This window comes from Acromyrmex echinatior, chromosome 16 (assembly GCF_024713525.1).
Source record: "Acromyrmex echinatior isolate Ae372 chromosome 16, ASM2471352v2, whole genome shotgun sequence".
Lineage (NCBI taxonomy): Eukaryota > Metazoa > Arthropoda > Insecta > Hymenoptera > Formicidae > Acromyrmex > Acromyrmex echinatior.
Window position 1 is genome coordinate 352156 of NC_141867.1, and position 23382 is coordinate 375537.

At 30.5% G+C, this 23382-nt stretch overlaps 5 protein-coding genes across 10 annotated transcripts in view; 3 read left to right on the forward strand and 2 right to left on the reverse strand.

Moving 5' to 3' along the window:
- Positions 1–1871, forward strand: part of LOC105144026 (neprilysin-11) — a 17229-nt gene extending 15358 nt beyond the window's left edge. For both annotated transcript variants that reach the window (XM_011052665.2, XM_011052669.2), the window contains exons 14-16: positions 97–233; positions 340–504; positions 1443–1871. In XM_011052665.2, coding sequence (XP_011050967.1) covers positions 97–233; positions 340–504; positions 1443–1619 — 479 coding nt within the window. In that variant the 3' untranslated portion in view covers positions 1620–1871. The remainder of the gene's footprint in view (positions 1–96; positions 234–339; positions 505–1442) is intronic.
- Positions 1151–8225, reverse strand: LOC105144036 (p21-activated protein kinase-interacting protein 1-like). 4 transcript variants are annotated; one of them, XM_011052684.2, is made up of 6 exons: positions 8109–8225; positions 5558–6226; positions 5349–5469; positions 4043–4313; positions 3567–3729; positions 1151–3130 (listed from the first exon to the last, which is right to left on the reverse strand). In XM_011052684.2, the coding sequence occupies exons 4-6, from the start codon at positions 4136–4138 to the stop codon at positions 1896–1898; spliced, it is 1494 nt and encodes a 497-aa protein (XP_011050986.1). In that variant the 5' UTR covers positions 4139–4313; positions 5349–5469; positions 5558–6226; positions 8109–8225; the 3' UTR covers positions 1151–1895. The 4 variants fall into 4 exon arrangements, 3 of the variants coding, with proteins under 3 accessions (XP_011050986.1, XP_011051012.1, XP_011051005.1); XR_845847.2 differs by lacking the exons at positions 5349–5469; positions 5558–6226; positions 8109–8225 and having other exon boundaries at positions 1151–1723; positions 1811–3130; positions 4043–4395; XM_011052710.2 differs by lacking the exons at positions 5349–5469; positions 5558–6226; positions 8109–8225 and having other exon boundaries at positions 1151–1723; positions 1882–3130; positions 4043–4396.
- Positions 8099–17621, forward strand: LOC105144199 (glutamate receptor U1). Its single transcript, XM_087414705.1, has 8 exons — positions 8099–8270; positions 9978–10471; positions 10851–11174; positions 11975–12140; positions 12336–12544; positions 13536–13637; positions 13829–13992; positions 14081–17621. The coding sequence occupies exons 1-8, from the start codon at positions 8099–8101 to the stop codon at positions 14331–14333; spliced, it is 1884 nt and encodes a 627-aa protein (XP_087270831.1). The 3' UTR covers positions 14334–17621.
- LOC105144056 (mitochondrial enolase superfamily member 1) lies at positions 17557–20028 on the forward strand. The gene is made up of 6 exons (XM_011052723.2): positions 17557–17726; positions 18102–18204; positions 18291–18406; positions 18470–18624; positions 18706–19289; positions 19468–20028. The coding sequence occupies exons 1-6, from the start codon at positions 17643–17645 to the stop codon at positions 19767–19769; spliced, it is 1344 nt and encodes a 447-aa protein (XP_011051025.1). The 5' UTR covers positions 17557–17642; the 3' UTR covers positions 19770–20028.
- LOC105144064 (adenosine 5'-monophosphoramidase HINT3) lies at positions 19773–22122 on the reverse strand. Of its 2 annotated transcripts, XM_011052735.2 has the most exons (4): positions 21910–22122; positions 21649–21766; positions 20259–20455; positions 19773–20173 (listed from the first exon to the last, which is right to left on the reverse strand). In XM_011052735.2, exons 1-4 carry the CDS (start codon positions 21988–21990, stop codon positions 20123–20125), a joined length of 447 nt encoding a protein of 148 aa, XP_011051037.1. In that variant the 5' UTR covers positions 21991–22122; the 3' UTR covers positions 19773–20122. The 2 variants fall into 2 exon arrangements, with proteins under 2 accessions (XP_011051037.1, XP_087270830.1); XM_087414704.1 differs by lacking the exons at positions 19773–20173; positions 20259–20455 and adding an exon at positions 20536–21298.
- Positions 22123–23382: the final 1260 nt, after the last annotated feature.

Here is a 23382-nt window from a genome sequence, read left to right on the forward strand (position 1 = left end):
TTGCATAATAATGGTCATTCGTCTACCTCTACCTCTTCGTTACAATGCCCGCATATCCGTATTAATATCTACAATTATGCGAATTTTCTGTGTTAGGTCGCCGATACGACGAGAATGGCAATGTACGACAGTGGTGGAGCGATGAGACATTGCGACACTATCATGAAAAAGTGCAGTGTATAATTGAACAATATAGCAGTTATCATTTGCCGGAGTTGGGCGATAATTTTACGGTAAGCATCTCGCAATAGCAACATGTCTTGGTGTTTAAAAACACCAAGAAATGTGCCAAGATGCCGATCATGCGCTTATCTATTCGACTTACCTTCTGATTTTTAGGTGAACGGTATCAATACCCAGGGTGAAAATATCGCTGATAACGGCGGCATCAGGGAAGCTTATAGGGCGTATCAGAGGCTAATTGCACGCAGTCCGAATCAGCAAGCTCTACCTGGTCTCGTTGACTACAGCAACGAGCAACTGTTCTTCTTGGGTTTTGCACAGGTAAAAAGAAAAGAAAAAATAAAGCTTGCACTTCCCAATTCTGTGAAAGTAATATAATTAATTTTTGTTCAACAAATTGTCAAATTTTCAACATTTGGTAAAAAAATCATATGATCAGATTACCTTCTTTTTCTAAGAAATTTACTTAATAAAATTAAATTACTAAATGGAGTGCAATTAAATAATAATAAAAGTTAACGCTATATATTCAATATATATATAACGCTATATATCCTATATATTCAATAATATATTACTAATGTACAAAATTAAAGTCTGTGATACACTACGCTCTTTTCTGCTGGATTATTTGCATGATACTGTGCTGGCGATCTTACTGACTGTTATGTCAAAAATTGTGTAGCCTGCTAGTCACGCAGCTGCTATCAGAACATAGTCTGAGTTCAAAATATTTTCTTCAATATGTAATAGTTAAAAATAAATGTAATTATATTTTTACAATAATACACCATAGCAACGATCTGCTCTATTTTATTCGAATTTTATCAAGTGTTTTCTGTCAAATAAATTCTAGCTGTTTCGTTACATAAAAACTGGCACCATTTGAAGTCAGTAATCTTGTCAAAAGATAGCAAGCAGAAAAAAAGCATTGTGTGTTATAGGCTTAAAAATAAAAAGAAAAGAATAAAATAAAAGAGATAAAAATATCTCATATATTACTATTTAAATACATTACAAAAACTTAATACATACATGTATTTGTATAATTGAGATTAGAGGAGAAATTTAGAATCATTGAAACAATGATTTTTTTCTTTTGTCAAACTAATAAGAAATTAATTAAATGTAATGAAGATCCATTTTGATACAAATAAAATTGCGAAGAGCTTTACACGCAAAAAAATTATGAAAATTTCATAATTTTTTTCTTATGTATAAAGCTTCAAAGAACTAAGTTAGATACTAATTTTTTCAAGGTCTGGTGCGGCAATTATACGAACGGATCATTGAAGTCCAAGGTGATAGAAGGTGTCCATGCACCAAACCACTTTCGAGTTATCGGCACGCTGTCAAACAACGCCGAATTCGCAAAGGCGTGGAAGTGTCCGCTTGGTAGTCCAATGAACCCGTCGCATAAGTGCATTTTGTGGTAGACATCTTTCGCATAATTTCGAGCAGAACGTAACGCCTAGAAACTGTTATTTCCTTCAGGCTTAATCTTTCTAGCACAGAAGAAGGCGTTGGTACAGTGATAAGTCTAAGAAATTGTAAATAGATTGATTTATAATTATAATAATAGAAACTAGTGAGTAATTTATTAAGCACTTAGGCATTCTATTCATACTCGTAAGCTTATGATGTAAATATCACACGGATGAAAAGAAATAATAACTTTTATAAAGAGACTCCTCTCACAATTGAATCCTAATTTATCCCGTTATTTTCTTCTTTTTCTTTTTTGGTACGACTCCTTTTCCCGCATTTGCTTTCTTCTTTATCTTTCTAGGTGGAGCGTCTTCATCTGTCATTGATAATTTTACTTTGTGTTTTTTGCGCGAGAAAGATGGTTCTTCAATTTTATTCAACTTTTTAATCTTCTTCGCTGGCGAAGTGATTTGCGATGCAGAATTCTCTTTCCGTTTTTTATTAGAAGGATTTATTTTGTTCGCTTTTAAGATTTTCTTCTTCTTTTTCTTAGGTTTATCGATAACATCTTCCATCTGTGATGACCTGTCCCTCTTCTTCTTTGTAACGACTACCTCTTTTACTTTCTTCTTTGAATGGTGAATATTATCTTGAGCATCTTCCAGAGTTCTCTTCTTTTTATGTTTCTTTTCTTGCGCTTTTTCTTTAGGATTTCTAATATTTGTGACTTCTAAATCCTCTTCATTTTCAATAATAACTTCCTGCTTCAATCTGAGCCTGTTCGTCTTTTTTATTTCCTTTTCTTCAGCCGATTTAACTTCTTCCTCCCGCACTAAATTTTTGTATGCTTGTGCCAAAGAAAGACAAGTAATTCTAGCACCACAATTAACGGTTTGCAACATATCCAAACTATGTCTGTTATATCTCCAAAGTTTGATTTCTCCGGAACTAGAGGCGCTAATCAATAGATCATTCATATGTGCGATACATTTCACTCTCATGCTATGCGCCTTCGTATTCATTGTATGCAGAGAGGTTCTAAGATCACAAAACTTTATATCCCCGTTCTCGAAACCGACTGCGATTAAATCGTCCTTCAAGAACTCTACGCAAATAACTTTCGAGTCAAATGTGAGTTCCTTATCTATTCCAGCCGATTCTACAGAATAAATGTAGATACTTCCATCGACAGCTATCAGATATTTTTCACCATTCGGACTCCATTTAATAATAGTTATCCGTTTAGCGCTAGATTTCAATTTGGATACCAAGTTAGTAGCATAAGCTGGTCTGCCCTTGATTAGATTCCATGTCCTAAGCACACCGTCTTCTCCAGTGGACAGTGCTAACTTCCCTGTCGGATGAATAGCCAGAGTATTGACAGCTGAGCCCTTGTGCGCGGTCGACCAGACTTTCTCCAGTTGCCAATTGCCACAACGAACAACAGTTATACTTCCGTCATTACTACAAGCGAATAAATGTGAGCCTTCTGGAGTAAATGCAATGCAATTGATAGTATCTACAAAGAAAATATAAAAATCGTTATTATTTTTGTAATAGAAATTTATATTATATAATATTGTGTAGAATAAATAAGGTAAGACAAGTAATGCATTATATTTGTAATGCATTATATTATCATTAATGTTACTTTTTTATAATAATCATTTGGTATAGCTACAATTTTTCACGATAGCAATGATAATATCAAAGTTGAAACACTTTTAAAAAGTAATTCATTACAATTGCATGTTGCTTATTAAAAAAAGTAACTCATTACTTCATTCATTATGTAGTGAGTTATTTTTTTTTCTTTCCGTAAATAATACATTATCATTATCGTTATGAAAAATTATATTATTATCAAATTGTTATTATAAATAAATAATTGTAACGATGTTACAAGTAACATATACTTCTTTAAGAATAAATACTAAGTATATTTATCTACATACCTTTATGATGCATTAATTTGCCGGACTCTCGTCTGTAACGCATATCATATAGACATACCGTTTCATCAGCACCAGCTGAAGCTAAATAATATTTACTACTGGCGACAGCACGTATACTTGAAACATGGCTGTGAGTCGCAAAGCTTTTCTCTATTTTATACTCCTGACAGAAGGACAGAAAATAGAATTTGTATTTAAAATATTCATATTTAGAAAGAGAGAGAGAGAGAGAGAGAGAGAGAGAGAGAGAGAGAGAGAGAGAGAGAGAATAAACTTAACATTGCCTCATTTAAAGTAGAAATTTTGATTACAAGATATACTTTCTTTTCTCTAAAACATCTTGAATGATTCTATTTTATAAAATAACAAATATACAAATATCTAAATATAAATGTTAGAAGCATATTTTCCTTGAAATTTATACTTGGGTTGTGTGAACTTAACCTGTACAAGACACGTGATGAAATATAACTTACATTTACGATGTTGTGCACTTTGTAGCCAAGTAAATATTGCTCATACGTTCCTACTATGATTTCAAATGGATTCAGAAATCTCGCGTCTGAATGCATCTTTTTTTAGTGTTTTATTCGTATTTCATCAGTGGAGCACAGTAGAAAGAGTACCTGTATCGCTTGCACGTGTGTCGAATATGCCTATAGTCTGTGTATGTGGAGAGAAGACCTCAAACGAACGTGATTGGATTCCATTGCAGACGACTCCGTTGATGTCATTTCGCCCGCGAAACTTTGAAACATTTTTCCGCATTTTATTCAAGTGGATAATCACTGTAGTTCAAGTTAGTAATCGCTAGTTAAAGTCAAGTTGAAAAAAAAAATAAATTTTTAACTTTTTTTTCAATTTTAATATAAAGTTTATTGCAACAATTTCCAATTTCGCGTTTACTTTAATCCTGTAAAAGAATTTTGCTTTTATTCCGTTCAGTAAATTCGGAGATTCATATCGATTTAAAATGTTCCAATAATTTGGTCACTCCAGCATCCCAGCATTAAGTCTCTGATAGTTTGAAATTTTTAACAAATAAGTTTTTCTTTCTTTATAGGTTTCCTAGGATAAAATTAACACTGGATTGATAATTCGGTATCAAGGTAAGCATCATTTATTTTCTCTTTGCTCATAACATTAATCTTTTATTTTCTTTTCTTTTCCAGCTCAACATTAATATCATTCTGGAATGATTTTTAGGCTTTTAAGAGGATTAAGATAGATAAATTATCTCTCTATCATCTATCAGTTTTTTTTTTATCACAGAATCATTTTTCTTTTAAAAAATACATGTATTTCTTATCTTTTTAATGCCATATTCTAATTATAGATTTTTTTGCATAAAATATAAAACTACTTTAACTTAATAACTTTAACTTTCAATAATAATAAGAATACTAACGTCAATAATATTCATAATAAGAATCAATAAAATAAAAAATAAATATAAGATTTTTCGTCTTCAACATAAATTTATCATGGCTGTTTTATAATTTCAATAGTCTAAAAATAAACCAATCAATTAATCAGTCTTGTCATGACATTTGTCTTTTGTCAAAGTTTCCTCAGATAATCATCCAACTAGCCTAGGCTCGTACTACTACAAGCAAATTTAGCTTCAAAGAAGAGAACACTAGAAAATCAGAAAGTTATGAACATCAATGAAGAGGAAAATCAATTACGCATAAAAAGAATTTTATATGCCGAAAACGAGACCACCACAACGGAGAGTGAATCAAAAGTAAGTAACAAATAATGTAACAATGTCCAACTTACCTTAACATCAGCTTCTATGAAAGAAAGTTTACCCTTTTTGTCTAAAAGAAATTTCTTCTTTGATTTTTTTCTTTAATTTTTTGGATACTCTCAGTCCTTTTGGTCATTTTTCTGTACTTATCTTAAAATTTAAAGTAAGAGTTTTTTAATAATAATGTTGTATGGAAAATTTTACTGAATCCATTGGATCAGATATTGGATTTACTTGCTTTGTTGTAATTTGTTGATCTTGAATTTTTTGGTTTTCTATTGCTCCATTTATTATTATAGCAAAAAAAGAAGGTCTTCTTTCAGATTGGTTAGCTAGAAAATTATCTTTTATGTTTTGTCGTAATTCTTCTTGCGTCAGATGTGACAGGATTTTGACTGGTATGTCATTACGTAAAATGCTATTTATAATCATTTTATTATTTTGCACCGTTAAGAGAATTTGATGTTTCTTCATTTCGTCTTTATTAATCAAGTGTTTTATTTTTATAGTTAGAGCTTCTCTATCGGCTTTCCATCTAGTATCGTGGTGCTTGCATTGTATGTTTTTTCAGTTTCTCCATGTCCTATGACAGTTTGTCCACTTTCTGTTGATATTTTTGTATCATTAAATTTCTCGTCTAACTGAATTTCGAGTCTGTCTGTAAATGGTATGGTTTTTTGTAATATCTTCTTAATTTTTCTGATCCTTCCTATTCTTTTCAATATTATGTCTCGTGTCCGTCTGTTCAGTATTTCAATAAACAATCTCTTCTACACTATTAAATTCTTCTAGGTCTTCCTTTGTCATTCTTCTATCTTGTCGCACTGTTAGACACTTATATTAAATATTTTTCTTAATCTTTCCGCCGTTTGTTTGTTGTGACTAAGAATCATTTAACAATGGGGATCTGTAACATAACGTAACGTACCATGATAAAAATTGCAATAGCTACGTTCAACAGAACGTTTATTTTGCAACTGTTGGAAGTTTTCTTTACGCTGATTGGATTATATTTTTAGATCTAGGAGAATGATCCTATCTCAGAAGACAATTAAAATAGTTGCACAATAGTTGAATCTGCTGAACGCACCCAATATTTTGAACATGGACTTTTTACAATAAGCCATTAGTCATAAATTCGAAATCAAAAGCTAAAAATATTAACGACTGTGATCGGCCAATTTCCAGCTTCTAACTTCTGATTTATGACTAATGGCTTATTGTAGAATGCCTCTTATGGCCATAGCACAGACTTAAACATAACGCATAACGCATATTTTCTTATATAAACATATAAGAAAATCAATTAATCTGAATCTTTCCTTTCCTTCCACTTAAAAGAAGAACTTTTAATTCTCGATAAATTTTGTTAATTTTTCTGCCGGTCCCTACATATATATTTTATATAAGCTTAAATTTATTCGAAATATTATTAAAATACAGACTAAATATTTTATATAATATTTTATATAATAATATTTATGATAAATATAAATATCATATCTTAAATATTTCGATTCAACAAAGAATATATATCGTATTACTTGAAACATTTAAAATCTTTGCTCGTTCTCTATCATATTTATGTTCTCATTTACACGGTCATTCGTTAATTTTATAAGTATATAAATATTTCTCTTATATTTTGTAAATATTTTATAAATATTGCGTGCTGTCTGAAATGTTCATTTTGAAATTTTCTAATATTAATATCAATCAGTTCATACTATCTTGTGGTGTATATACATCTGATGCCGCATTATAAATTGAAATGTGCACTTTCTGTATGTGTGGATATACAGGGTCGGACATGAATGTCAATATTTTGAATATTTGTCGTCAATTAGTAAAGGATGTAAAAGTCAAGTGTTACATATTTACTTCTGTATTGTAAGCGATTCATTGTTAGTACAAATCTAATCTAAAAATAGCATTTACCTCGATATCTTCGAGCATGTTCATTGCTTAAACTATATTTTTAATATTATATTAGGTGTTGGAATTAATTCGTAGCGTTTTTTAATGAAAGAATGTTATTTATTTCACATGAGCATTAAAAAATACATTAATGAAAGTCCTTCCCATCACTTGTAAAACGCTACGAATTAATTCCAACACCTAATATATTTGACGAAAATAAGACGTTCTATTTACCATGACATTTAATAGCCAAAGAAGCTGCATCACGCTTATTAACTATGTATATTTCCAGATTTTACTTCTTATTGCATTAATTATTTAAATTGAATATCCTCAAGAGGGTATCGTTGCATCTTATTAATGTAGAAGATATAAAAAAGAAGGGTGATTGAAATAAATAATGCTCGATTGATTGGTCGCAATTAGTTCCACATCGCAAAATCATCCACGGAAAGAATGATTTTGTTGAAATATCTAAAACTTTAAATAGATATAGATCTGAAAATAAGTTTTGTTGGATTATCAAAATAATTATATGGGAATTCAAGCATGAGCAATGCTGCAAAAAGTTATGATCATTCTAATAATTTGAGCGCTTCTTAATTATTTTAATAGAAACAACAATATTAGTTTCAGATCTGCAGCTAAATTTTTTTATACTTTTACAAATGTTCTTTCCATGACGCAAATCTATATCATTTGAAGTATTTTATATGCACCTACGTCCCTGCATTTATTCTCCGCGTTACTTGACAGGGAGACACGTTTGTTCTGCTTGGCGGAAATTTTAGTCGTTTAGTTATAGTCTTTCCGATCTATCGCGTGGTAAATTCTCAACCGATTCTTCAACGGCAACAAAATGAAATTACCGCTCTGTTCGCCGATGCTACTTTTCATTCTTCTCGGAATTTCAGCAGGGATTTGTCTCAACGCGGACGTCTTCGTCGATTTGATATTGGATGTCCGAAAATTTTACTCCGCGGCATCCGTTATTTTTGTTCATCCTGGAGACATGTATGGAGATTATGGGGGTCAGTTTATATTAAAGTATCTTTTAAAATAGTATTATTATATAGGGATGGGCGCGTATCGATACGCTAAAAATTGTTTGGAAATTGTCTTTCAGATGAAAAAGAATTTTTTGTACACAAAGATTGGTTTGAAATAGCCTCAAAGACAATTTCTAACGGAAATTTTGATATCGGTTTTTGATATCGGTTAAAAATTATTTTTGAAACTATTTAAACCAATTTTTTTTTATTAAAAAAAAATCTTTCCTTCTTCACTTGAAAGACAATTTCTAAACGATTTTTAACGTATCATGCGTATTGCCTATTCCTAATTAATAGCATTACATAGTTTAAATGAAAATAAATTGAAGATAATCTTGTTAATTCAGTGTATGTATGTCATACCGTGCTCTTGTGTTAATAAAACAACTACATGTTTTCATTAATATCTCAGACTGCACACAAGGGTAATTCCGCCTAATATATAAATTATTAAATATATAAATATATAAATATTTACGCCACAGGAGTCAGAAAAAATAGAAATGGGGTAATGTGCACGCAATCACTTCTGTTATATGCTTTTATGTTACATTAGTACTGTGTTATGATTTCAGTTTTTTACTGTTTGTATTAATAAAATTACTGTCAGTTGAATCGATTTGTCAATGTAGTAAGTAGCGCAATCATATATCATAACTCACATAAAATGATTGCACTGTAGAAATTGCAAAAAGCTTAATGGTTATTTGGTGATACATAAGTGTAGAGGGACAGTAAATTATGAAGTACAGCAAAATACAAGTGCTTAGCATTTATATTCTTTGTTCAACTTGATATCTTGTATATTCCACTTATTTGAGAGATACAGCATATTCAGCTGACAGGATTTATGTCCAAGACATACAAAGCTAAACCTATAATATCAGTGAAAACGAAGTTTTTATGTATAAAATATTATATAATATTTTAAAAAAGTAAATAGAAATAAATATTTATGAATATTTATTATAAATATTTGTGCTATCTGGAATTGTGTGGAATGCTGCATGTGTGTGGTGTTATGTATGTGATACTGTGTGAATTAACAAGATTATTTGTAATTAGATTGTATGCTGTTAATACAGTATTATTTATGAATGTTAACACGTGTTGCCTTAGCGAATTTTGTATAGTCAACAGAATTACGCTACAGAATTATTATTATTACTATTATTATAAATATATAATAAAAGATATGATTAAATATGTAAGACTAAGTATCCTAATGAATACTGAATGAAAGTTGAATAGCATATATTTTTTTTATTTTTTATTGTTATCTATCCATTTATATCATTAAAAATTTGACATTAGGCAATTATTTTTTCATAAGCATTTAAGAAACTTTTGATGGCGTCATCATGACAGTAAACGTGTTATCTGAACGTCTTATCTGAACAAATGTTTGGTCAATAATCATTGCAACGTCGATCATCGCGATTAATAGAGCAGTTATTCTTACACGACTTCGCTTTAAAAGATTTTTTTATTATTTTTTCTTTCTATGCCATAAATGGAATAAATTTATAAAATTGTGCAGTCTGCAGATAAAAGTAATAGAGGAAGACGAAATCACCAAAGCATTTCTACCCTGTTCAAATGATTAGGATTTTTTCTTTTTTTAAGAATTTGAGTTTCTTAAATATCTAAACTTGTTGAGCTGATTTTGCAAAATTCTCGCTATAGATTTGCGAATCACGCATTTGATACATACGAGCACCCGCTTGCTGAGCCGACGATACATAATGACTGCGGACGTGCACTTTAAAAAGTTATGGAGAACGCTTAAATACTACCATCAAGTAACTCAGCCTATTACCGTCGTCATTATACCCGACTTTGAGGCGTACTTGAAGTTTGCGGATGCCGTTAAGGCCTATCCCATGTCTTTTCCGGCGTGGTTCATTCTGTTTCTCTACACCTCCGACAACAGCACCTATGATCACTGCCGTGAACCGATCGGTAATCCCTTTAATCTAACGTTCGATACGCAGATGTTAGTATTATGTAACAACGAGACGATATTGCGGGAATGGTATTCCGTCAAGGGCGATACCGTCAAAATCTTTGACCTGGCGGAATGGAGAGACGATAAAGGATTCATTCCTCTGACGAATCTGTCTCTCTACGAACGGAGGAAAGACATGGAAGGAGTTGTCCTACGAGCGGTCGCGGCCAAGGTGCTCAATAAAATTCAATGTGCTTTTTTCTATATGTATAATATGTATATTAATATCCTAGTAGCACAGCACTTGATTGACGTAATAAAGGATTCATTACATTTATTTAATTCTCTGTAAAGGAGAAAAGAAATGCGATAAAAAAAAAGAGAGATATATCTTGCGTTTTTCGTTATACTTAAAAATGTTTTGTCTATAGAATATCGCTAAAAGTATTATTCAAATAATAATAAAATAATCCAAAAATATCAATAATATTAAAAAAATTTTGATGATATTAATTAACGATATTAACATATAACAATTCTACAATTCTTACGTTTATAGAAATAATTGTGAAACGTTTTCTGTTCAATTAATCGGTATTAAACGAATGCAGAGTTTATTTTCGACGATTGATGGGAATCAGGTGGCTACTATGTACGGAAAAGTGTTGGAGGAGCTCACGAGTTCTCTCAACTTTACCGTGAATATTGTCTCGCAAATAAACGAACACGGTATACAGAATCGGCAAACTCTCATCTGGACTGGAGTGATGGGCAAGATTGTGTCGGGTCGCGCGGATTTCGCTGTCGCCGACATGTCATTGACGAGTCTTCGAAAGCGTTATGTCGATTTTACGCTGCCCTTGATCGTATCTAAAATCAATCTGTATATCAAGGAACCGGGAATATGTGGCGTCAAATGGATCGGCTATTTTCAGGTAATATGATTAATTAACGTTCAAATTATGGGTTTAGCTTTATCTTGTTAGTATTGTACAAATCTTGTTGCTTCGAAAATAATAAAGTTGCTTAAAGCATATCGTGGTATACTTACTTAAATCGTATTTCAATTTTTTTCTTATTACTATATAAACAATGATGAATAAAAATATGTGATGAATATAAATATAGATAAACATTTTTCGTATACAATGATAGCTACAAGACCATTGTTTAAATTATTTTTTATAAATATAAATCGAACAGAATCGAATTCGAAAGTTAATTAAAATGAGATGAAAATTGCAAAAGTAATTGAAAGTAAGCAAATATTCATCAGAATATTTATAATTTTAAAATGAGAATCGATTATGTGAATATATCGGCCACAAATTTGAAATTTTTGAATTTTGAGTTCGTGTATGAATCACAGTGATTCAAATTCGAAAATTAAATTGAATGTTATTTAATTCGATTCAATTCAATTCATATTCGAATAATTCGAATACTTTATAACTTTTACCATGTTGTAAAAAAGACGAATAAATTAATTTGTTCTTAGCAAAAGATTCTTAGCTACACATATAATATAAAGTAATATCTTATCTTGCTATCAAGTTACAATTTCCAATACTAACTTGCAAATTAGTATAAGATAAGAAGTACCTATAACATAAAATATCTTGGTATGATTTTATCAATTTTCATGAATGTGTCGAAACAACTTTTTAAATCGAATTTGATTTGAATTAGTTATTTTGAAATAACTAATTTTTTTAAACTTGTACAATCACAACAGACTTTCAATTCGCGTACGTGGGCTACAATTATCATACTGATAGCGACCGTGCCGCTACTCTTATTCTTTATGAAATCGTACCGTAATCAATCACGAAGCGCCATGGATCTGATCTCTGAGAATTTCATCTGCATTTGGGGTATCTTTTGTCAGCAGGCGCTTATAGGTATTAATATAAAATTTACAACTTCCAAAGTAATTAAATTAAATATTTGATTATATAAAATATATGATTTCGTTTTCCTGAAAGAGGATAAGATAAATTAAATTTTAATTAAGTTAAAAGTTAAATTTGATGTTGGACTCTATTTCCTCCTTTTTTGAAAGTTGATTGGAATTTTAATTAAATTTTTTCCTCTAGAATTTCCGAAAAATGTATCGCTGCGCGTCGCGTATATTACGATATTTTTAACGGCGATGCTGATAATGGCTCACTATTCAGCGGCGTTAATTTGCTTCCTGACAGTGTGTACTAGCATTCTGCCTTTTCAAACGTTAGAAGAATTTATTGACGATGGTACCTATAAATTAATCATGCTACGTGGTACTGCTGACTACGAAGTAGTTACCGTAAGTTCATTCAGTGATCAAAGAATTGCGATCCGACATTCACTTTTAAGTAGCTCAGAACATGTTTTGAACGATTGAAATTACGTCAGACTATTGCATTCGGTAATATGAAATTACCCAGATATCAAAATTATTAAAATTAATAAAATAATTAGCAAAATGTCGATAGACTGATAACAGATTTGATCAGAAGATGTTAGCAGATTGACTTCAATTGATGTCGCATTCTGCTTCTGTTCTTATATCAATATCTGTTAAACATTCTATATCAACAGATTGGCAGCAGAAATCTCAGAATCTGCTGAGAATTTGACAGCAAATTAGTAGTTGAAATCGAGCAGATTCTGTTCTGTTAATAGCATAATATGTAATAGAATATGTTAAATATGTATTTATTTGTATATTTAAGCTTTAATAATACGTAAAATATATTTAATTTATCAATAAAATTATTTAAAATTATTTCTTCAAAATAGAAAAAAAAATGTAATAAAAACGTTATTTTAAGAAATTTTTCAAAGTAATAACGTTACAATTTTAATACCTACAAAACAAACAAGATCTACCCGATTTCTATTGTTGATCAAATCAGATTAATATTGTTGCGCAGTTCCTGCTTGATTTCTGTTGTCAACCCGCCATCAGAGTTAACAGATTCTGCTTGGTTTCTACTGCAAATCTGTTGACATAGAATCTCATGTGCTACCGTCAGAACGGAATCAGAATGCGACATCAATTGAGGTCAGTCTACTAACATTTTCTCGTTAAATCTGTTGTGCTAATCTGCCGACATTCTGCTAACATTTTGCATTTTGTTTACGGAGCAGTTTCTGTTTGAAATTTATTGCCTTTCTAGCATTAGAAATTATATAGCAGACTGCTCAAATTTTGGGTATCTGGATACGATATCACATAATATCTCTTGTGGTTTCATTATGTTGATATATGGAACAATAAATGATTAATGCGTTACAAGATGTTTTCGTCATAGTTTCAGGCGCAGCATGAGACGAAGCTTTTCTATGCAAAGCTGATGAAATTAATGAAGGACGAATCGGAATTGCCGAGAAATCTAGAGGAAGGCTTCATGCAAGTACGATCAATAATCTATATTTTTTCGTGAGATATCAAGACGAATCAATTTTAATAATATATTTTTATATATTTATTATCTTTTATTTCTATGAAATTACCTTCTTCTTCTGATTAATATGATTACTTAAGCGTATTCGTATTTGAAAAGTTTTTTATTGAATCAATTGATTGAATCCGCTGCTTGTTCAGGTATGCAATGAGAAAAATGTTGCCTTTATGGTGCTGAGTGCTCGAAAGAAAAGCGTAGAAAAGGAGATACCCTGTAAGTTGTCGAGTATTACTACCGAGAGGATAGACAATTTAGCAATGATCCTCTCCAAGAATAATCCGTACACAGGCGTGATAAATTATCAGTGGGTATATATATATATATATCGCGAAAAATTTCCTTTTTATATTTATAATCTTTCCTTTAGGTTATAAAAATATCGCGTATACTAGTTTGCAGAAATTTTTGGACAATGGTATGATAATGCGTCTGAGGGAAACATATTCGCCACAGTTGGCTGAAAACAAGATTTACAAGCCAGTTTATTTATTTAACATCGTCCCAATTTTGGCAATTCTTTTCGGAGGTTTTATTATAAGCATCATGATAATGATTATAGAGAAAATTCATTATCGATCGAGAAAGAAATTTCAATCAAGAGTATTTTCTTCGAGAAATCTATTTATCAAGAAATATAATAATTGAAATAAAACTTAATCACAATTTAATTCGCTAAATATCGAGAGACATCTTTTTAGCGAGAGAATTTCTTCATCATCTTTCTTTCTGTATGAGTAAAAATTTTTTTTTATGATGTGTGTATATATGCGTGTTTGTGTGCTTGTAAATTTGTCACAGTTAATTATTATTTAAAGTTTTTCCGGTAAAAGTTTAGATTAGAGAGACTCCATTCCGATAATTTTTATCTTGTGACATGTTGCGTCCTTTTACTCGTAATATATTTAAATAGATATTAATATTATTAAAATTTTGTATTTTATTTAGGTTTGATGATAATATGATTATAATGTAAATGGCGTATACAATTATGTCGCTGCGCTTGGCTTAGCGCCGAGACTACCGTGTTTCCAAATTAAAATTATTATATCACGAGTTAAATTTATGATGTGCTAACACTAAAATAAAATAAAAATTAAAACATCTTTCTCATGAAAGAAGATAATAGAATTTTCTAAAATTATATTTTATTTTAAGCATTCCTTTACAGCATTCATTTATTAAAAATTATTTTTGTTATTAAAATTGTTTAAAATATTCGCTTTACATATAAATTAAATAATATATCAAATTTTCAAGATTTATCAAGACGACATCTTTTTCTGCTCAATGTCACATTCCTTTTGTGGGTGTGCACGTTTGCATTGATCCTTATATGCACATCGAACTGAAAATTAACTCCAGACAAAAAGTCCGAAATCGAGACATAAGTCTTAAAGGCGTCTTTTAGACGTCTTTTTAAAAAGTGTCTTTAAGAGTATCTTAAAAGATAAGTCATATTGAAAATATAGCATTTACACAAACGATTTACGTGTCATTGACACATCACTTCATCAATATCTCACTCACGCACACCACACATACACATAAATTTTCGTATTACAATTACGTTTTAATTAGACATCGTAATACCTATTTTCATCATATAGATTAACTTTAATCTCGGTTTAACTTACTCTTCGTCTTTTTCTAATTTTTAGAACTAGAAAAGGACGAAGAGTAAGTTGAACCGAGATTAAAGTTAATCTACATTGGTGGAAACAAGCATAAGTCCAATTTTAAAAACTCTACGTTATTTCTTCATGCAAATTATACTGTGGACTACTATTTCGTGGACTTACTATTATTATTTATTTTAAATACAGATTACACAGCTTTTATATGAAGCAAATGTTCCCGTATGACATGGAGTCTACAATAGAAATCGTAGAGTCTTAAGTCATAGGAAATTGACCAATCATGCATAATCGATTATTCTTCTCATATTCGACTGTGATTAATTTTCTACGACTTAAGATCCTACGATTTCTATTGTAGACCTAAAGCGTTTCATATTGACAAAACGGAATGATTTCGAATCGCTGCGCAACAGTAATGCAGTTTATGCATTTCATGCGCAACTCGAAACGCACCCCTTGTCTACTTTTATGCATCATGCGAGGAGTTTAACGATGATGAATAATTCATCAGTCTGATCGATGATTTTTACCGATAAACAAGTCATATCGTCACATATATCTCTATATAATTTGTAATAATGCTGCCGCATATCATCCAGCAGTGACACTCTTTCCTACATTCTCGGAGTCGATAATTCCTGTTTATAACCGCTCTTCAGTCACATGTTCGCACCCTTGAGAAAGTCGCGGTATCCTCATTTCTTTCTTTAATCCTTAAGCAGCAATAGTCACGCTTTTTAATAAAAAATTCCGCAATTCGTTATGTTTAATTCGTTATCTTTAATAAGATTTTAGAATTAAAATATCGACAATTTTATTATGCTTCTCTCCAGTCTCATATTTGTTTTAATTTATTACGATAAATAATTTTTCGCTTTGAATTCATCGTTAATTATTTATCGTACCATTGTACGAAATAGATTTTTATTTTTTTTACACAGTATTCATTTATTCAAGATTTTAATTTAAACTTGTACATTGCGAAATGAAATATATGATACTGAGATTGATCGCGATACTCTCCTTCATGTTGAGCATCAAATCGTTAACAAAAGAAACAGATATTAATAATGATTTCTGACTAATCAACGATCATATATCCACAGATATTATCGCACATTATGTGTTATTTTCGTGCGATTTGAAAATTACGGTAAGTACCGGGAACAATTTCCAACTATCATTTTTCATATTGCACATCAATCAGCTAGTGAAAAAAAAGTTTTCGCTAACTTTCAAACAAATATTGAATCATAATTTCACTTGTAAATTGTTTTAGTTTTCGATCGTTAAGTTGTAATTATGTAAAAAATAAGCCATTTTTAGATCTTCTTTTAATGTTAAAATATATATAACAAAATTCTACATTAATGTCTATTTTTATCATGTAATTTAATTTTAGTTTCAGTTCAATCAATTCTTCATCTTTTTCTAGTTTTGAAAATTAAAAAAAATGAAAAGTATAGATAAACTGAGATTAACGTTAATCTACATTGGTAGAAATGGGCGAATTTTTCTTCTTAAATGCTTTGAGCAATGTAAACGTGCAATCGCAACAGCCTTGATCGCAACTATAAAAATGAACCGGCGTATATATGTAGTAGTTATGGAAAAGTTATATAACATTCTTCGTGATAAAGAAAAGTTATATAACATTCTGGAATTTATAATTTGAATAATTTTTTGACATCTTTTTACTAACATTTTCTAGTTATTCATAAATTCGTTAATTTATTTTCTGCTTGATCCAAATATTAAATGATATTAAATAAATCATAATAATTGATTGACTTTTAGTAATCATTTGGAGTCATTTTGACGTTATGATGACTTGTGTTCTGCTTGGTGTCTATTATTAAATTTAAATGCTAATAATTATAATGCCTGCAACTATTCATGATGCAATGTTCATGTTAAATGTTGGTATTTAACGATGTGTCAAGAAATAACCTGCAAATCTCTCTCTCTCTCTCTCCTATTTTCGCGCCAGATGAAAATATTCGTGAAACTCTCAAAAGAATTATATTACCCGTTAACATTTAAATATTGTATATCCAATTAATTATCTGCATGTAATTATTTGCAACAACTGCAACAAAGTGTAAGCTAGATCTTTCCACGAAAATAACTTTTTTAATTATCGTCTTCAGATATTGATATGTGATATCGCGCGATTTAACTTACGACACAAATATTTACGTAAGATGATAAGAGGCAAACGATATGTTTATATTTAGAACGTAACACTTCGAATATTGTTCAGTCAGTTTCGTGTTGTCATACTATCGTTTTAAAAGTACTCAGTACATTTAGGAAAATGATAAACTCCAAAATCATCGCTATCGATGTACAGGATATAAGATTTCCGACATCATTAAATCGAGATGGAAGTGACGCAATGGTACTCATTATTAAAAAATTTAATATGTTCGCTGTTAGTTCATTATTCTGATAAATCAGCAAGAGAAGAATATTCGTAAATATATCCATATTAATACGCTAAGCATTACTCAAGCATATTAATTTATGCTAATACCAAATAATCGTTATTACGTAAATTAATAAAATAAATATTAATTTTCATTAATAGTAAATAATAAAATTAATAATAATAAGCAATATATTAATAATCATTTACTTAGAACTTATGCTGCTTTAGATTGCACGTTAAATTAATTAATAATTTTTGATCTTTATTTATTGTCAAATTATATTTAATTTCAATTATATTATATTCAATACTTGAATATAATATAGTCTTTATTTATAACAACAGCATACCGATCCTGATTATTCTTGCGTATACGTAACGATTAAAACAAGTACCGGGCACGAAGGATATGGTCTTACGTTTACTTTGGGAAGAGGAACTGAAATCGGTATTACAATATACATATATTGATATATGTGTACATTTATAATATTTTAAATACATACGCTTTTACTTAAACAATAATTTCGACAGTTATGCAAGCATGTAAGTCTCTAGCCAGAATTGTAAGGCTTCGAAAATTAGAATGGATTTACAATGATTTTGCGAAATTTTGGAGACGTTTAACGAGCGACTCACAATTGAGATGGGTAATGTATAATAAAGTATAATAATTAAAATATGAAGATTATCATGTAATCGGGATATTTTAGGTCGGCCCGGAAAAAGGCGTGATACATCTAGCTACAGCGGCTATTATAAATGCACTGTGGGATTTATGGGCCCGTATTGAAGAAAAACCTGTCTGGAAACTTCTTTCGGACATGACACCTAAGGAGCTCATATCTGTTATAGATTTCAGATACATGTAAGCCGAAATTTTTTGTAAACCGAAGTATAGAGCGACATTTACTCTCATGATAAATTTTATGTATACATTTCTAAACAGTAGAGACATAGTGGATGAGCATAACGCGAGAATAATACTCGAAGAGAAAATGGAATATAAGCAGGAACAAGAAAAGAAATTGCTGAAGAATGGATATCCCGCGTACACCACTCAAGTCGGATGGCTGGGCTATAGTGATCAACAGCTTGAGGATCTTTGTAAAAAATTTCTCAACCTTGGTTATACAGCATTTAAGATTAAAGTAGGCAATAATCTGCAAGATGATATTAGAAGATGCGAAGTGATACGCAAAGCGATTGGCTACGAAAACAAATTGATGCTGGACGCGAATCAGGTGTGGGATGTGAACGAAGCGATCGAGTGGATGCAGAAACTGGCGAAATTTAAACCCACTTGGATAGAGGAACCGACGTCTCCCGACGATATCAATGGACACGCTGAGATATTGAATAAATTAAAGCCGTATGGTATTGGAGTGGCAACTGGCGAAATGTGTGCAAATCGCGTTATGTTCAAGCAGTTTTTGAAACACCATGCAATCAGTTATTGTCAGGTTGATTCAGCAAGGATTGGTGGGATTAACGAGATTCTGGCTGTTTATTTGATGGCACACATAACTAAAAGTAGGTCTATTATAATCAATAAATTGAATTTTTAGACTTGGTTAAGATTAGAGAGTAGTAAGTTTCAAACCTCAATCTATTTCTCAAACATTTCAAGGAACTGATTCTTAACGAATTTATAATTGATTTCTACTCGTTAAAAGAAAACATAATGTAAGATGGAAATTTTTATTTACAGCACCAGTTTGTCCGCATGCTGGTGGAATAGGTTTGTGCGAGATGGTTCAACATCTCCAAATGTGGGACTATATTTGCTTAAGTCAGACCACTGAAAATCGAGTGATTGAATTTGTGGATCAACAGCATGAACACTTTGAGAATCCTGTTCAAATTAAAAACGCGTGTTACATGCCACCTATGAGTCCTGGATACTCGACTAAACTTAAAAAAGAGAGCATCGTACAGTATGCTTATCCAGAAGGTAATTATTGGAGAAATAAGATTACTGAAGAAAAAGAAGTTGAAGAAAAACATGATTAAACATTTTTGAAAAATATACATGTATCTATAATTTGTTTTATAAAAATCTATATAACACTGTTTGTGCATTTTTAAGTATAATAAGATATATACACATATATTAAGATTAAACAATTAAATGCAACAATGAAATATATATACATTATGCAAGATACATGTATATAAGATATATACGATTTAATGTAATACGAAACTGTAATATTATCTCTCTTAATCCTTAATAAATATATAATCTTTGTTATATTCTATATATAATAAATATTTTTACTCGCAATCACATCCAATATTCCATGATAAATTGCACAAAATTTTAATATCTAATTCATATCAAGAAGGTAACTAACAAAGTAAAACTATAATGCTCTATTTTTACTATTTTCTAAGCGAGATTTCACATAGTCTGTCTGCAAAAAAAGAATAGCAATACGTATAACAAAAATTTATCTTTCACAATATTTATCTAATATAAGTTTTATAATTTTTACTTACGCTCACAAACCAATAATTATTGGGATTGGGAAACATCAGCTTTTTTATACCACTCATTTTCTCTATTGGCGAAATAACATGTAAATGTAAATGCTGAACGGTATTAAATGGTGGCCAATGAAATCCTGTTCGCGTAGACGCAGAATCAAGATTCATCTTTTCAGAGATAATGTCTACTGTAGCAACAATCTTGTTGACTGAAATTCAAGAATCAAAGAATAACAGAAAGATCAATAATCAATTGCCAAATTGGAAAAAACATATAATATTAGAACAAGAATAAAGCTTGCAGCACACGATGCTTTTTTATTTCAAGATTACTAGCTTACTGTCATATTGGTAGCGACGCTGGTAGTGCTATTGGCCGTGTGGCTAATTTAGACGGTGCGTTTTCGTGCTAGCCGAGCAGCTGTTTTGTTTGACAGAGATATTTATCCAAATAAACAAACATAGGGTGGTATTCATAATTCGTTAATTCTTATTTTAAAACTATCTTAAGTAATATTATAAGATAAGCTAATATACAGCCTTCTGATCATTTTCACTATCGTCATCTGCACTGTAGGCCTTTCATGCCAATATCAATTTTCTTCTACTAAAATAGTTATGAAAAATAAAAAAAAATTTTTTATTGTTTTATACCTTTATTTTATATTCTAAACATTTTTTTTATATAACAAAATACAGAGAGAAACTCTGACTGTTCCTTGGAAGATCCATGGTGCGTTTAAAAGGTTAAAAGTATACTTAAGATAATCTCAAATATAAGAATCAACAATGAATACCAGCCAGAGTAGTTGCTATTATGATACATTATCATAAAAATACTGCTACCCTTAATATTATTGCAAAAAGAATACTTTGATCATATGATCTAAAACTGCATATTGATTGACTTTCATAATGAGCCAGCACAAAATCATGCAAGAAAAATAATACTTTGCCTACAACAGGAAAATTTAATAGACCAATCAGCAGCGTAGCCAGCAGGCCATACAATTTCTTTAATATAACAACTAGCAAGAATGTCAGTAGCAACCCTGCAGAGAAAAATGCATCGTAGGCTTAAAAGACAGAAAAACTTTAATATATTTTTTTGAACAAGTATACATATACAGGGTCAATCAGAGTCATTGAACCAACTTTTTACTCTACGAGAAAATTATCGATTTCATAATTGAATTATAACATGTGCAGTCAATTATTTTCTCATAAGATAAAAAACTAGTTCAACATGTATATATCAAATATAAATATTTGATCAATAGTGTACTAAATGGTATTAAACAAAGATATACCAAATCAATATTTACATAATTTAATAAATTACATAATTATTTAATAAAAATCAACTTAAATACATTAAGAGAGATAAGTCTATCATACTTACAAAGTTCAGAATCTTCAGGTTGAAGTGTTTTTGCATTGCGTATATGTTTATTAGGTATTATCAAATAATGATGTGTAGACACTGGATTAATGTCTTTAATGCATGTGACATCCTCATCCTAGTAACAAAAACATAAGTTTATGCACGTTATGTCGTGTACACTCGACATTTATATATTAGATTTATATATTAGATACATTTATATGCATGTGTACAAATTTTATCTGTTAAATACAAATAATTTGGAGGTTAGTCTAGTACCTCGTAAATTTTTTCGCCAGATTCCTCATTCCTAATAATTTTACAGAAGATACAATTTGACAGTTGTTGCGTTTGAGCCATTGAGATTTAAATAATTTCGATGATAATCAATTCGACGACACCTAATGACAATTTATCCTGGAAGCCCAAATATTTGTTCTAAAATACCCGCATAAATAAAATGCAACCCGCGCATTACTGCCCTCTGAAGAAGTGGATGTAAATTACACAGCAATATTCATTTTTCTTCGGTGCTCCTGTTGGAAATAAATCGCTGAAATCGTTAAAGTTTTTATTAATTTGATTTATTACAGTGATTTCAGCGATTTATTTTCATCAAGAGCATCTCATTTATTATCATAAGGAGCATATACAATTTGTTATAAATACAACTTTACAAATACTTTCTAAAGATGTGTAAATATACGTAAAAATCGTTTAATAATTTTTATACACTTGTAAAAGTGATGCAAATTAATCCAGAACACGAATGATCTAATATGCATAGTAACCCAAAACTAAAGTGTGTACCAAGAGTCAAATAAAGTTATAGATTTTAAATAAAAAATATAAAAAAGTTATTTTGTATTTACTATTTTAAATAACTATACTTCTGATTTATTTCTTATTTAGTGTTTTAAATAAGTATCAGTTTTTTAACGATTCCTACGATTTTCTATTTTAAATAAGCTTTTGAAACTTATATTATATTTTTTATTTTAAGTAAGTCAACAGTAATAGTTGTTTTATCGAGCATGATCGGCTTATTAATTATACATAAAAGTTTAAAGAATTTTTGAAAGAAAGAATAATTTATTGCAGCAATAGTAATGTCATAAATTAATTTTTTAGCTGAAAAATTAAATTACTCGTATGATTAACAAGATATTTATACTTTTAACCAAAGCTGTACTGAGCGCAAATAATTTCGCAATATTAAAAATTGCATGTATCTTTATATAAAGGATGTATAGAATATTATCAACTTTTGTTTAAGTATGAATCATTTAAAAGTATAATGAAAATTGAGACATAATGTACCATTGGAACATCAAAAATACTTTAAACACGCGAATAATTACCAATTACGTTTAAAGGATTAAATTAGTAATGCCACAAAGCAAAGCGTGAAACGTACAACGATACCTGGTTGTCAAAATCATGTAAAATAATTATAACTGTGAATATTTTTAATACGCAATAGTTGGGTAATCAAATGGTGCGCAGCGAACAGCGAAGGAAAGGGGAGGTACGCTCCCCCTCGCTTTTTGTCACGTCACGCGGCAAAAGTGAGGGGGAGCGTGCCATCTGGCGCGCAGCGCGGTGGTTGCTACGTCATCACTTCGGCATTCGCTCGGCGACCTCGAAGGGAGATGGACGTGTTTTACGAGTCGTTGCGGATGTCGCATTAATCCACGACAGATGATATGATGTCTACGAACGCTAATTGATGAATCAAATAGTAAGATTGCT